The sequence below is a fragment of the Mauremys mutica genome, chromosome 1 (assembly GCF_020497125.1).
Source record: "Mauremys mutica isolate MM-2020 ecotype Southern chromosome 1, ASM2049712v1, whole genome shotgun sequence".
NCBI classification, from domain to species: Eukaryota; Metazoa; Chordata; order Testudines; family Geoemydidae; genus Mauremys; species Mauremys mutica.
In genome coordinates, this window is record NC_059072.1 from 103,774,181 (window position 1) to 103,790,641 (window position 16,461).

General features: G+C 41.6%; 1 protein-coding gene across 5 annotated transcripts in view; it reads right to left on the reverse strand.

Moving 5' to 3' along the window:
- The window catches only part of TRIM24 (tripartite motif containing 24), a 133,338-nt gene that overhangs the window by 47,982 nt on the left and 68,895 nt on the right, over positions 1-16,461 (reverse strand). For all 5 annotated transcript variants that reach the window (XM_044988786.1, XM_044988794.1, XM_044988779.1 and 2 more), the window contains exons 3-8: positions 16,050-16,197; positions 8,103-8,235; positions 6,941-7,057; positions 5,259-5,373; positions 4,428-4,574; positions 1,890-2,007 (exon numbers count right to left, since the gene is read on the reverse strand). In XM_044988786.1, the coding sequence (XP_044844721.1) occupies positions 1,890-2,007; positions 4,428-4,574; positions 5,259-5,373; positions 6,941-7,057; positions 8,103-8,235; positions 16,050-16,197 (778 nt within the window). The remainder of the gene's footprint in view (positions 1-1,889; positions 2,008-4,427; positions 4,575-5,258; positions 5,374-6,940; positions 7,058-8,102; positions 8,236-16,049; positions 16,198-16,461) is intronic.

Sequence of the window (16,461 nt, forward strand, 5' to 3'; positions counted from 1 at the left end):
AGTGGAATGGACATATGCAATCACTTAAAAAAGAATCGAATAGTTATCCAGTACCTGTGAGAAAGTGCTGTCATGACAAGATCCTCTTATGCCAACATTTCCCCACCTTTTTGTTATAACTAGGGTCCTACCAAATTCAGTCTATTCTCATTAATTTCATGGCCAGAGGGTTTTTAAATTGGTCAATTTCATGATTTCATATGTTTACATCTGAAATTGCAGGGTGTTATAACCCAAATGGTATCGTAGGGGGGTTGCAAAATTGTTGTGCCGGAGGAGGGCAGGGGGAGAGGAAGGGTCCCAAGATTGCCAGTCTCACTTCTGTGCTGCCTAGGCAGCAGCCTCCGAGCTTCCTGCAGTTAGAGGAGGTTCTCGGAGGTGGAGAGGCTCTCCCACATGCTGCTAGGAGCATCCCAGCAGGGGCTCCTAGCTGCCAGTCGAGGCCAGTGACAGATTAAGGCGGGGCCCCCAGTCAATTTGAGCCTCCCACCCCGGAAAAATGGGTGCCCCAGAAGAAGCCCCAGTGCAGAAGCCCCAATCTAGTCACCCTGAGCCCCAGCAGGAGCCCTGGGAGATGGAAATCCCGAGCCCAGGCTGCCCTGGCTGCAGCCAGCAGGAGTGGAAGCCCCCAGCCCCAGGAACCACCGGGGGGAGGATGCCCCGAGCTGCAGCAGGAATCGTGAGATGAGGGACAGAAGCCAGACCCCAGACTGTCCCAGCTGCAGCCACCAAGAGCAGAAGGCCCCAGCCTGGGAGGAGTCGCTGGGGGTGCAAGCCCCAAGCTTGGTACCCAGAGCTGGGATGGGGGGAGGAAGAGGGGGAGAAGGTGGAAGAAAAGCCAGGAGCCCAGCTCCCGGGCTGCTGTGGCCACCCTCATTTCTGCACTGTCTCTGGAGGTGAGTCTGATCTCCCCACGAAGAGCAGCCATGCAGGGGGAAGGACAACTCCTGTCCCTCCTCAGCGTGTCTGAACTAGCAGCTAGGAGCCCTGGACTCCCAGCAGCAGGGGAGATCAGATTTCATAGAGAAGGGTTGATTCCACAGCCATGAAATTGGTCAGGCCCTAATGCAAAGCTGGTTGCACTTTTTGACCAAAGGCCAAAATGCCTGACAGGTACATCCAAAATCACTCTCCAACAGAAAGATGGAGACACTGACAAAAAAACCCTGCAGATATTGAAAACAAGGGAGGCTTGACAATTATCAAATTCCTCAAGATAGAGACTTTTTAGCCTCTAATTCCTGTTCCTAGCAGGGCAGTTCCTATGCTGCATGTCTTCGTTAGACTGAGCACGTATATTTAGTCAATCATACTGAACAGGCTATTCATCCTATGATAAGGAGTTTTGTGTACAAGCAGAAACCTAGCCACTAGATAGAAGAAAAAATGCAAATGCCAGTCTGAAGGTATGAATCCAGCCTGCCTAGAGAACACGGTACAGTGGGGATGGTCAATCTTTGCTTGCTCTATGAGTTCACATCTGTTAACAGTATGCCAAGAAGGACAGTAAGCAAAATCTACAGAGCTAGGAAAAAAGCACCCAACTCCAACAGAAAACTATTGCTCAAAAGACTGCTTTCTGTACCCAATGCAGTTTCATTGCAGTTTCCCATTGTAGTTTTTTTCCTTCTCATCTCCCCACCTCAGTTAGTAAAACTAGTTAGGCACTGCCTATCTAGCTTTACTACCTGGAACAGCATCCAATATGGAGTCAGATCAGACACGCGCTTTAGAGTAATTTCTGTCCACTGGTAGAAGATGTATTAAAGAACACATGAGAAATACGCTCAATTATATATCTGGGAGGCCGTTGAGCTGACAAAAACTATTTTTAGTGATACCACCAGTTTACAAAGAAGTTGATAAAATAAGCAGGAGTCACATCATACCTAGATTGAAAATATTTTGAGCCCAGAAGCTAGGATCACAGTGAAACTGGACAGTGGTGTTAGTCACTGGAGAAGCATCACACCTTGCTCGAAGGAGATACCGTAGACGATATGTAATCTAGAACAGGAAAACACCTTGTACAAAACACATTTTTTTCTTCTAGGAAAAAACCGTGATTAACTTGTACTATTTTCCCACAAGACAATAACAGGGTTTATATTTATTATCTGAGCAAAATGCCTTGAATTGGAGTGAAAAGAACATAAGTTTGTGCAACCAACTAAAAGCATGGATTTTCAGCTTCCCACTCTCTCCCCCCCACCACAAAAAAAAGTAATTTTCAACACTCATTACCTACAGTATAAAAGAAATTATGTTTTTCCAACTGTAGAGATATGTAGTTATTTCTGTCAGATCTTACTATTCTCATTAGAAAGGATGTTATCTCAGAATAAAATTTTCTATCCTCCCTCCCCTCAATAAAGAAATCAATTAATGTATAAGAATTCTCTGAAATGTTCTAATATCTAACAGCTTTTCTAAGCCCTTAGTTTCAAGGATTAGATTATGTTTACAATCGGAGAGAAAATATTATAAGAGTAGAATACTTCAGGTCAGACAATTAAAAATTCAGGTTTCATTAGGAAGGAAAAATGTGGGGGGAAAAGGCCCAAGAAAACACAAGCAAGGGCTGACGCATTAATCCAAGTACTAATTATACCATAATACAGAATTTCAGACAGGCAAAAGCTAGCCAACTCAACACACCTATTCTTTTTGGATTCCTCCTAATCCCAATTCCTCTCAAAACTTTTCCCGAAAAATCTACTGAAGATGCCTCTTAATCTCATACCATTTGGTTAAATTAATTTCCCTACTTGTATTGACATGAATTACCCACTATATAAATGTTTTCATAGAGTTCCTTATTTACTTGTAGTTTTCCTAATCTTTAGGTAGGTCAGTTCTAGAATACCTAACCAGTGTGAAAATGCATGACAAAATATATATTTTAAAAGGGGATGTGGGAATGTTTAAAGCTGTAATCACTACCAATTTGAATGTAGGCAATGCAAGATTCCTGGGGACACCAGCAGTAGCTGGGGTACTAACATCCCAGGATTGCTTCAATTTCAGTTCATGTTCACTTGAGAGTTTTTAAACTGCCTATGGCATACCTGGCTCTACATATGGTTTTTATCTATTCATTACGTGACTAAAACTGTTAGTTACTGCAATTATTCACAGTAGCTAACAGTGTGTTGCTCATGCCAGAAGTCTAGGTTGGCACATGGATGTCTTCCTGCAAACTGCTCAGCCCATTCCTTTTTCTGCAGTGTGGATAGGGCTTCCAAGCAGTAATCTGTGTAATTTATCAGAGGGATAGCCTGTTAGTCTGGATCTGTAAAAAGATCCACGTCAGACGAAGTGGGTATTCACCCACGAAAGCTTATGCTCCAATACATCGGTTAGTCTTTAAGGTGCCACAGGACTCTTTGTTGCTGTGTAATTTAGTTGGCTATGTTATGCTCCTTCCCAGCTCTATGTGGTAAGATATCCCACAGTGCACAGCCTCACATGTGGCTCTGTACAGGTGTATGCCCTCTGGAGCAGATTTCAAAGAGCACAGAACAGCCAGGCATCCAACTTCCAAATGTCTTTGCCTTTGGCAGGAGCTGGGCACTTAACTCCCTTTGTGCTTTGAAAGTCTCCCTCTGTGTCTTGCTGAGGCATGATGGGATAGTTGCCCAGAATGCACTGATACAATCATGGTTAGGAAGCCTGGTAGGTGTGGATGAGCAAACAATTGTGATAGCAGAAAAGACAGTGTGTGGCTATAACAATTCCATTTATCTGCAATTGTATACATGCCCATGTCTCTAATTTTTTTTTTAAAAATCACAATTGTACTTGTAATGTAGCAGGACCTTTGTATCTTTAGGCCTTGGTTTCTGTTTTAAAATGAAAAAAAAGTGTGGCTTTAGTATATACCAGCCTATAGCATCACTACTTCAGTCCATTAGGTACATAATACATACTTGCAAATCTGAAGACAAGGTCTTAGAACCTTTCAATGGAAGGTTATACTGACTGTGGGGGAGCCAACATGTTAATTTTACATTAAAAAGCTATATCTACATTATCCATTATGTTTGGATCACCTCATCCTTGACCTGAAAAAGTTGTACTAATAGTATGAGCATGTATACACACAGACATGCTTCATCCTAAAAAGGTTAACATTAGTGATTTATACACTTCCACAGAAGTGGGACAATCCCTATCTCAGTAGCAAACTTGCAACAATTCAAATTTTCAAGACTATCTAGGAGGGATCAGAAGTCAAAGTTTTAACATCCTCCTCAATTTGTGCTGTTGTAGGGAAAAAAAAATGTATATTACACACTTGTGCTGCAATATACTGAAGTAATCAACAAGATTAATTCCTTGACTTTACTTAAGACACAGAAAATTCACTTGTTTGACTTAACTATGGCCCCTTAGCAACTAAGGAATACTGTCTTTCCTAGCCTTACCAGGCGTTTGCTGTACAATAATGCTGTGCTGCTGCCACTGGAAACTGCCCACTTGGAAAAATTCATGACATGTTCCAGCTGTTTAGAAAGACTTGCCACTTCCTGTTGTTGCTGCAGAAGCTTAATCCGATGGTCTTTTGATAGACTCTGAAAGGAGCAAAGCACTTCCAGTGAAATTTTCAATTTACAGCAGAAAATGTATTAGCTCTCACTTGCTAATCAATAAACATGATAATCCTCAAAAATATCAAATGGTTTCACCTCATTTTTCAGAAGAGATTTAAAGAGTGATTATATACTCTGAAACGTGACTAAATTTGGTACATTCTTACTCAAGAGATCAGCCCACTGTATGTATTCAGATTTCCATCTTCTTTCTTTAGTGACAGAAAGAAGTTTCTATGGGTTTTTACTCTATAGTAGTGTTTAGATAGGATTCCCTCACAGACTATCCTCTCCTACTTGTTATTACAATGAAGTTGGACAGCTGAATTTGTGGTATATCAACTGCAGTTTTCCTGCATCATACACAGATCTGTGACTTCACTGCACAGCCCAGCTTCTTTTGCTTGATTATGAGGGAGGGCAGCCCTGATTCACGAAAACTAAAGGCAAACAGGAATTCAAAGTTATTGGCAAAGGAAACTGCTATTGTCTGAAATATTTCTCCGCTTGGCCCCATTTGAAATTTCCTCATTAAGGGGTACCAACATGTAACTCATGCTGAAAAACAGTTTTTGCTGGGTTTGAATTTTGATGGATCATCATTTAAAGCCCCTGTAAAAGCACTTACAAGATGACTGTTACTTATAATCTTAGAAGTGAATTTACCTCTAACTGATGTAGCAAAGCTTTCCCCTTTTTATTTATTTCTACCATCAGTGTAAATATGGCAACTTTAATATCCTGTTCCACCTGCTTTTGATTCTGATTCGCTTCAAGGATTCTGTAAGTAAAAAATAAATATTTAGAAATTTTTAGCACAGTGTCCTTAAGAAACTGCCACCAAAGCTCATCCTGACTGAACAAATGAAATGACTTATTTGTTGCACAGAATGCAATGGATTCCTGCTCACATGCATCCAGTAGTATATATTGGATAAGATGTTGCCATTACCCAGGAAAATTATCAGGCTGAGTTAGTTTAAAAAAAATAAAACACAGATTTAGGAATGCATCTGACCTTGGTGTAAATCTGAGAAATTCTAATTATATGAACTAGAAAAGTAGGACACTTACATAAGCAAGGGAATTTTATTGCTAAAAATGAATGGTTGAAATAGTCTTGATTTTAATATTCTCCTAAGCCTTTCTGGCAGGGAATACAAAAGTCTCCATATGTCGTCACAGGAATTCAAGATCTCATTTTTTCCCCCAATATAGAAAGTTTCTCCAGAAAGAAGATATCCAGCAATGTAGCAGCCTTTGCATTTATGTTTATTGTTTTTAATGCACAGCTTGAAACAATACACTTGCCAATGGTGAGTCGTATTACTGCTTGAGCACTGCTTGTAGCCCTATCTAGCAATGTGAATATTGCTACTACACTGCTGACACAATCAATATGCTGCTCATTCAACCCTCTCTTTGGTGGGGTGAATGAGAGAGAGCAAGGAACACTTTTCACTACCTTATGCATGTGTATCAGGCAGTGCTGAGTACCTGGTACAGGTGCTTAAGAACACCAGGTAGAAGAAGTTAGGAAGGAGAGAAAGGCACTTGGATTCCATGTGGGAGGAGAAGAGTATTACTTTTCTCCTGCCATCCAGGAGCAAGGGGATGGATGGAGGAAGGGAGACAGACTGTGGTTTGCATCCAGCATCCAAGAGGTGGTGAAAGAGAAGGGGGAGAGAACAAGCATAACAGTGAAGCTTCTCCATCTCCCAACAGCTAAAACCAGGGGGAAGATTGGACTTACATTCCTAGGGTACAGCATCTGAATAGTGCTGTGGAGGTACTTGCTAGGACCCACTTTGATATGTACTGTTGCAACCGTGGTTATGCCTTTGGCTTGCAAGTGTCAGGTATGAACCCTGATCATATTGTTATTCCACAAATGATCTTCAAGTAAATCTGTCACATGCATTTATTTACAAAAACCTGAACCATAACATCTCATTTATAGGAGAGATACATATCATGAAAAACTAAAAATGGGGGTGGGCAGGGAAGAGATAGGAAATTTTTAGAAGGCAATTGCAGTAACAGCCTGCTTGGCTGAGCTTGCCCTCCTGTTGTCCTGGAAGTTTACAGGCTAAAGAGAATAGTTATGTAACCAATATCAAGTTTAAGTTAACAAATACCACAAGGATTACTATAACCAACTGAAAACGTAAGAATTTCATATTTCACTACTGAAAACATTTTGGAAATTATTTCTTTTTGGAAGCATCAAACAATGCAGACATTGTACAAAATCCATTTAGGAATACTTTAATTTGAAAGCCTTGGTGAGTTAGGTAATATTCTTATGTTCAGTGTATGTCAATATTATTTAGTAACATGGTACATACCTGTTTTGGATCTGCTTCCCTGTATATTTTATGTACTTAGTCTTCTCCATTAGCTTGCTGATTAGTGTATCAATGATCACTTTCTGGTTCTGAAAAGCTTCTTCTATAAACTGGTACCTGCAATAATCAGTGACTTAATGAACTATTTAAATATGAGAAAGAGGTTTGAACTATACTTACTAAAAATAGACTGCACTCCAACAGAATCATCACTCCAGTTAAAAACACTGCTAAAAGATGGAGTTTAACACCAAGGAAGCCCATAAAAGGCAAATGTGTCTGATTTTTAAGGTATTTTTCTGGTGTAATTATTTTCTTCATAGAAATGAAGAGTATTAGTTTTTGTGAGAGCCATTAAAATGACATTTTAGATTTCCTCTGATAAATGCTCTTCAGAGAGAAATGAACATTTCCCCTTTCTGAAAGGTTTGGTAAGGTCCTCTTAAACAACCATCCTGTTCAACAGCAAACAGAGTTATGTTTGACCATATAGTTACATAATATAGCCCCGGTGCTTTTAAGTGCTCTCAGTTTCAAAAACTACATAGCAAAGATTTCCATCTATAGTAGAACCTCAGAGTTATGAGCACCAGAGTTACAAACTGACCAGTCAACCACACACCTCATTTGGAACCAGAAGTATGCAATCAGGCAGCAGCAGAGACAAAAAAAAGCAAATACAGTACAGTACTATGTTAAACGTAAACTACTAAAAAAAAAATAAAGGGAAAGCAGCATTTTTCTTCTGCACAGTAAAGTTTCAAAGTTGCATTAAGTCAATGTTCAGTTGTAAACGTTTGAAAGAACAGCCATAACGTTTTGTTCAGAGTTACGAACAACCACCATTCCTGAGGTTTTCGTAAATCTGAGATTCTACTGCAATTATACTGCCACTAATGGAAGGCTCACACAGGGTCAGAAGCTGGAAGATCAAGAGATTCTATTTTCAACTTTACCACAGACTTTCTTTAGCAAGACCTTTCAGTTAGTTAACTTCAGTTTCTTCATGGGTCTTTTTGTTAAAAAATAATTTCCATTTTAGCAGGAGCCCTGCTCAACAATATAACCTAGGCTAGTACTGCAACCAATTCAGAATTAGTTCAACATCTTTCATAAGGCATCAGCAACTAGTTGTATAAAAATACGTAATTTACTTTGGTACCTGTGCTCTTTGTGTTCCAGTAACTGGCAATCCCGACATGTAAGTTTGTCACAGGTCTCGCAATAGAGCTTCAACTGTTCCTTTTTGTGGTAAGGGCAGAAAACAGGCCGCTGACTGTTCACACCAACTGCCTCTGCAGAATAAAACAGGATTAAAATTTCTATTAGCAAGTTGAAACAATCTTTATTTGCTTGGGTTAGAACAGGGGTCGGCAACCTTTACTATCAAAAGAGCCATTTTGCCACTAAAGAAAAATAGTCTGGAGCCGCAAAACATAACACTGCTTATAAACTTTTAAAAGTTTTAATCTTTTTTTAATGTTACCTGTTACAACAACAGAATACAACAAACAGAAGTGCAGTGTGCATGTGTAGGCCTACTTTGAAATAAATTAAACACTGAACTATGCAGGCCTTTTTGAGTCCTTCCCGTATTTGTGTAAAATTAAAATAAAACGTAGCCCACTTTAATATAAAAAAACATATAGTTGTAGCTTAGCAGTTTTAAAAAAGTAAACATAAAATTAGGAACGTTTTTTGACAAGTCCATTTCAGTGTGCTCTCATCGTCTTCGGGTTTCTTTCCCGGCCAGCAATCAACCGAAGCACCTGAACATACAATAAAAAACTACATCAGCTCCGGGTCTGAAATAAATGTTTTTTTCTGAATAATAATAGCCTATTAAATGCTAGTGTTCTCACCTGTTTAATGTGACTTCTGTTTCTGAAGCTCGATGCTGATCTTCCCTATGTCGGGGCTGTAAGATGTGACTTTGATCTTCACACAGGACTGTAGGCTCTCATTTGTGAGGCGGGAGCGATATTTGGACTTTATGAAGTTCATGCTCGAGAAAACTTGCTCGCATAAGTATGTTGAGCCAAAGATGGACAGGACTCCAAATGCATACTTTTTCATGTTCATATACGTGTCGGGCACTCCATGTTTCAAAAACAAGTTTGTCGGGTTTGGGGAGGTTTTCAATATCATTCCATTTGTGCTCTTTAGCGAGAGTGGCCTTATGATGGGCGACTTCTTCGAGATCCGCTGTCAGGCTTTTGAACTTGGACACCCATAAGTCTTTATCCGCTATGTCGGCCAGTTCAATTTCAAGATCGGGCTGACTTATCCCTGTGAATGCGGATATGTTCAGCAGGGATGGGTCGATGTCCAGCGGTGTGACAGGGAAGGACAGAGTGTTTTTTTCCTTTCTGAACTCGCTGAATCTTTCTCCAAATGCAGCTTGCATTGCCATAATTGCACGGTGTAAATAATCACAATTTATGTGATTGTTCTCTTCTTTGAACTCTCTCAGGGAGGGGAAGTGAGAGAGCGTACCTCTCTGTACATCTCTGGCAAACACTGTCATCTTGCGCTCAAACACCAGAACATCCTCCAGCAACTGCAGGGCCGTGCTTCCCTTTCCCTGGAGATTTTTATTCAGCGTGTTTAAATGACTTGTCATATCCACCATAAAATAAAACTTTTCCAGCCAATCGAGGTCTCCCAGTTCAGGATAGCTGAGGCGTTTGCTTTCCAAGAAGGTTTTCACATGTTCCAGACAAGCAGCGAAGCGTTTCAGCACGTCTCCCCTTGACAGCCACCGAACTCTGTTGTGCAGCAGGAGATCCAAATATGCGCTCTCGACTTCATCTAACCATGAACAAAACTGTCGGTGGTTTAACCCATTTGCAATTATTTTGTTCACTGTCTTAATAACGAGGTTCATCACTTCCACACATTCTGGGGGGAATGTTTGAGCGCACAGTGCTTCTTGGTGCAAGATGCAGTGAAACGTCATCAGCTCTCGATCCAGCGACTTTTGAAGTAAATTCACAAAGCCCTTCTGTGCTCCTCTCATACTGGTTGCACCATCAGTAGACACTGACACCAGATGAGTGGTGTTTATTCCTTTGGCTTTTAGACAACTCAAAACAGCCTCACAAATGTCCTGTCCCCGCGTTTGGCCCTTTAGCGGTATGAGTTCAATCAGTTCTTCCTGTGGCCCATCAGAGTTCACATATCTGCATAACAGTGCTGTCTGCTCAATATCGTTTACATCACTTGACTCATCTCACAGGCAATTGAATATGCTTGAGCTGAACTGATGTCATCAATTTGCTTACTGGTGATGTTTGTTGCCATTTTAATGGTCCTGTCCTTGATGGTCTTTGCAGAGAGAGGCATTTCTTTAATTTTCTGAATAATTTCCTGTTTGTTTTTGAATTCGGAGAATAGATGCTCTGATATTTTTATGAACGATTCTTTCATGTATTCTCCGCCTGTGAACGGCTTCCCCCTCCTTACGATCTCATGAGCTGCCACAAAACTAGCAGCTGTAGTTGAGTTTGGAGAGTTGATCCACTTCTTGAAAGTATGTTTGCTCTGCTCAACTTTCCGTAGTAGTTCCGAAATCGCTCTCTTTCGCCCATCTTCAGTTGGGTACTTTTCAGAAAATGCTGAGTGCTTGTTTTGAAAATGTCTTTCAACGTTACATTTTTTGTTGTTTGCTAATTTCTCGCTACATATCAAGCACACAGGTAAGCCAGCGTCGTTGGCAGTGAAGGCAAAGGAATCTATCCATGCAGAATTAAATTCTCTATTTTCTTCTGAGATTTTTCTTTTTTGGGTTGTATTCATGGTTAGCTTACTGCGGGGGTCGCACACTCAAGAAGCCGCCTGCAGGTAAAGGCGAGGGCTATAGACGTGGATGTGACGCATATTTTAATTGACAAATTATAAAAATTTTAAAAATTCGATGTTAAAGTATCACCTTGAACTCCAAGATAACTGTGCAACAAAATAAACAAAAATAAAATAATATATAAATAAAACTTAAATAAATAAATAACCGTTCTTTTTTTTCTTTTTTTTTTTCTTTTGTCAAGGCCGAAGGGAGCCACAACAAGGAGGCTGAAGAGCCGCATGCGGCTCCGGAGCCGCGGGTTGCAGATCCCTGGGTTAGAATGAGAAGTTGGTTAATTTCCACATCTCCATTCTGTCTTCTTTGGACTGGAATCCATTACTCCATCTTGGAACTGTTTGACTTTTCTGCTTTCTTCGGGTCTTGGAGGCAGACAAGAGATCTTCTCCTCCTCTAGTGCAATAGCACTCCCCTCCAACAGTTGGAGTGCAAACATATGAGGTGTTAATGTGATGACATTTCAAGCCAAACAGGTTGAAAATGTATACTTTGGCGTTGTTGTATCAAGTGTTTTCATGGGAGAACATCCATGAAAGCCTTGGATTCTGTTCATCCAGTGAGGCCTTTGAATATAAAGCATGTATGCTTTGTCTTGTGAATGGGACCCTTGAGTAGCTACCCTACAAGTTCTGTCTATGAAGTAGTTGTATCCCTAGTGAACACTTTTATTTCAGGAAGATCTTGATTAGAAGCTTGGAAGATAGTGGCCTTAATCCACCTGGTTGAAGAAAGAGGTGCAGAAGTTACATACCACCAATAAAGCACTGGGCTTCCCCCACACTATAATTCTATATATGCTGAATTCTACATTCTACAAAAGCGCTAGCTTCAGGATGAGAGAGGCTTTAAGAACAAAGAGGACAAGGAAACTGACTCGCTTAAATGGAAGGTTAAATTTCTCTTACAAATGAAATGGGAAACTTGCCTTTCAACCACCTTATCTGAAAAAAGTTTAAAGACAGACTACTTGTTGCAAAGAAACCACAAAATATGCTAATCCTCTGATGGCCAAAAGGAAGACAAACATTTGAGTTAAAAAAAGACAAGAACATTTTCCTGGTGACTTAAAGGGTTATTTAGTATGAGTGTGTAACACTTAATTGAGGCTCCATGGGGGTCTTTGAAGTGATGCTGCTTTCAGAAAATAGGAACATCACAAGTCCATTCAAATGCCCCCCTTTTGGCCACTCACTGTGTGGCGATCCAGTTGCTGACTCCTTAGATGTCTTGAGCATCCAAAGTTTTAACAGAGTCTAGGCACTGCCTCTGTCTTGGGGTCCGTAGGCACACTCTCAGGATGCAGATCCTCTGTCTTGCAAACTGTGCTGAGACCTCCACAGTCAAACAGTCTAGCCCATTACCAATGCTGACTCCTTAGAATCCCTTTTCCCGTTCCTCTCTTCCAGACTCCAACCGAGATCCTTCCAGTTTACACTCTCATGGGGACATGTGGTAGATGTAACACTTCACACAGACAGACTTTGTACAAGATTCTAGACCACCACTGCTCTTTACTTAACAGATAAAACAGAGAACATATCAAGAAAACATACATCCTGAACACAACATCCTCTGCTTTATTTCATCCTTCCCTTAGGAGTCCTTTGCAGACTGAGTTTAGATAAACAAGGTTCCTCCCACCTATATAGACTCCTGCAGTAACTTCTCTGCTTGAGCTGGTGAAAATGGTCAAAAGACCCCAAACAGATCAGCTCCTACACGATGGATCATAAAGCATTTTGTAGAGAAATTTCTTGGATTAGAAAAGCTACGGCCTCATTCTGAAGTAAATTTTGCACCTGAGACAATTGAGGCTGGACAGCTCCAGAATTGGATGAACATCTATGGGATCTTTTAATTAACACAAAGAACCCAGAGAACAAACCTTTCTTATGATGGAACCAAGATTATTGCTCTAAGGGAACGTCTGCGGGACTGCGATCGTGAACGGTGCCGCTCTGAGGTGCCGACAGAGGGTGGTCTGATCAAGGCAGGCTTGCCGATCGACTATATAACCCGCACCGGCAGTGCCGGGGGTTGAGGCAGCGCAGACGCTGTCATTGCAATCAACTCCCTCGCCGTGGAAAATGTCTCCGGCGTGGAGGGAATAGTGAGCTCAACCACGGCTCGCACCGGGGAGCTTTCAGGCACCGGACTCGACGGCTCTCGCGTGGCCGGAATCGATGGTGCCGATATTGTCGGTGCCACAGCAGGTATCGGTGCCGGGCGGTCCGACTTAGTATAGCGCTTGGGCTGTGGAGCAGGTGGCTCGGATGCAGGAGTCTTGTGCCTCTTCACCCTTGGGGAGAGGGATCGGTGCCGAGCGGACGTCGGTGCTGGCGCGATCCGGTGCCAAGGGAGCGCTTCTTGAAGACTGTCCAGTGCTCGGTGCCGAGGGCGGAGGAGTAAGAGCTGCCTCCATCAGGAGCTGCTTGAGACGAAAGTCCCGCTCCTTTTTTGTTCTCGGCTTAAAGGCCTTACAAATGCGGCACTTATCTGTTAGGTGAGATTCCCCGAGGCACTTAAGACAGGAGTCGTGGGGATCTCTTGTCGGCATCGGCTTGTGGCAGGCCGAGCATGGTTTGAAACCCGGTGAACCGGGCATAGGCCCTGGCACCAGGTGCGGGGAAGGGGATAATCCCCGAACCCCTCTGAACTATATACAATAAAGTTAACTACAACTATATAAATCTGAACTACATATACAAGAATTAACGAGAGAACTACGAGTAGCTAGGGAAGTGGAGGTCAGCTAAGCCGCGCTCCACTGTTCCAACGACCGACACGGGCAGTAAGAAGGAACTGAGGGGTGGATGGGTCGGCAGGGGTATACATCCGGTGCCATAGCGGCGCCACTCCAGGGGGCGCCCAGCCGACCCACCGAGTGATGCTAGGATAAAAATCTTCCGACGAACGTGCACGCGGCGCGCGCACACCTAATTGGAATCGATATGAGCAAGCACTCGAAGAAGAACTTGGAGGAAAATGGGTTGCTGGTTCAGCTATCTTAAAAGTGGAACTTATCAATTCCTCCAAGACTTCCAAAAGTTCCATAGATAGTGGGTGACCTAAATTACCAAACGGGAGGAAAGTTCCTCTTTGTCAGCAAGGATTATAGTGAATATTTCTGATGTCTCAAGAAATCCTTGAAAGGAATGGAGGGAAAATGGTGAAAGAAACAAGGCAGGGAAAAGGTATTGATGGGAGAGCTCTTCCTAGAGCACTATAGACAACAGAAGCTGGTTGGCACAACAGCTTGGGAACTCCCACACGGCTCTCACTAGTTCCCCCACTGATTGAACTGCGGCTTGTTGGCTGTCATGGTCCTGGAGCAAAGAAAGAGAAATACCTACGTTGGGAAAAATGGTATGGGGTCAGGATGAAAATGAAGGCATAGAAGCTAAGGGGTGTGCGAGTGGTCTGCCAGCACATGGAGCAGAATGTAAGAATGGGAAACTTAAGCTTTGCTGACAGGGCACAAGCCAAACATGATGTGGTAAAACTACAGGTACAGTGGAGTTCCTAGCCTTCCTCGAAGCATTCACCTGAAGACCCTCCTCTTGCCACCTGGAGATGAAGGTGAAGAGATGGTGAAAAATTAGCTAACAATCTTGAGGGAAAAGAGCCCTCAGAAAAAGCTTCTGCAGACAGCTCTGTGACTGAGCATGGAGTAGAAGATGGGGGAATATCAGCAGGATACCTGTAGAGGGAGCTGAAGGCAGATTTGCACTGGAAACAAAACAATTACTTGCCTGACTCTGGGACCCAGGAAAGTCAGAAAAACCCAATAGTCTAAGCCTCACAAGGCAGTGAATTCTCATGACAGAGAACCAACTATAAACTGGCAGTTCTTCATAATATCTTGATAATAAAAGAACAGTCATTCACATTTTATTGTGCTCAAGTCTCAGACCATGGCGTCAGACAGCTCAGGGGATTTATAATGGGAAACACAATCTTTGACTTCTTACTCACTTGTTAAAACTAGACAAGAACAGTAGTAACCAGAAGTTACCATCTAACAGCTGATCAGTAACCAATTCTAAATGAATTGGCAGTCTCTGTCTAGCTTCAGTGGACAAGTGTTAACAACATAAGAAAGAATACCACACCATACAGTGAGAACTGCACATGCTCAGTACCTTTGAAAACTCAGATAATTTGTTAAGCATCTAAATCTGATGGCTGACAGTTAAACTTGGAACTCTAGTTACTTAGCTAAAACAAGTTATAGCAAGGAAAGTTGAGAGCTAAACAGTACAGGAGGCAGTTAGTAGGAACTGGAAGAAAAAAAAGACAGTTTTACTGCTTTTATCATCTCCCCGCGAGTTCAGCTGCCTACTACTTTTGACTCACCTTGTATCTTTAAAAACAAACAAACAAAAACAAGAATATTAAATACAGTAGCTTTCAGCTTAGTTTTGAAGGTAAGTAGCTGGTTTGAAAGCTACCATTTGGTTATGTACAAGAATAAGGGTAGTCAAGCTCATGTGTGTGCGCGAGACATGGGGGGCGAGAGGAGAAAGAGAATGAGTGCAGTCTGAACAAACCAAATGTGTAAAACAAACCTATTAAAATTTTAGAAAAATAACTTTGCAATAAATATATTTAAAGTAGCAAAAAAGTATTTACAACCTTTTCCCTAATGTTTTCTCAGCCTTCTAACAAGTACTTTCCAGTGTTTAACATACTGCCTCAAAAACCGTTTTAAAATCTTCTTTAAACACAGTAAAATTATAAACTGAAGCTACACACTTTAAAAGCAATAACCCATGCCAAGATGTGAATTAGTAGCTAGAGGTGCAATTCTTCAGCACCTGAATGCCAAAGGAAAGCACCAAGAACTGCGCTCCCTGTGGTGGCTTATTGCAGTAAAGTAATGTTAATAGTTGGTAGAGATCTACAGTGTGGGAGCTGACTGTTCGAAAGACTATCTTTTGTGCAATCAATTTGGGAAAAGCTAGAAAATAGTTTAATACCATTTAGCATGGATAAATATCTTAAGCATGCATTTGCCTCATTTTTCCCTGATTCAAGTCTCTCTGGACCAAGCTCACACCTAACATAATCCCTTGATTTCAGTAGAGTTACACCAGGGATGAATTTATCCCTTCATGTTTAACAGGGTGGAGGGGGTTCTTAAATTAACAGTAAGGTGCATATCCTCCTAAAGTAGTATACTGGCTTAAATAAAATTATCCAAAACAGATTTGCACCCAAAGCGAAGAAGAAAGCAAAATGTATTACCTGGTGATACTTCTTCTTTCTGTCTGACTGTATGGTCCTTTGTGAATTTAACCCTTTGGTGAGCTCTGATGCAGGTCTTGCATAACCATTCTACACACTCCACACAAAAACCATTGGCTTCTGCATTGTCTTCACAGCTTGTGCAGACCTGACAAGAAGGGGGAATACAAAACAGTTATTAAAATAAAACTGACAGATAACCTCAAGTTGTAAATGCATATTGTGCATTATTTCTGGTGAGTCAAAAGGAAGAAAAATACTGTCTGAAGTACAGAACATATTACAGCTCTGTCCATTAGATACCCCCTTAACTATACAGAATTTAAAATGATTTTTCAAGAAAATACACCTCTACCCCGATATAACGCGACCCGATAGAACACAAATTCAGATACAACGTGGTAAAGCAGCG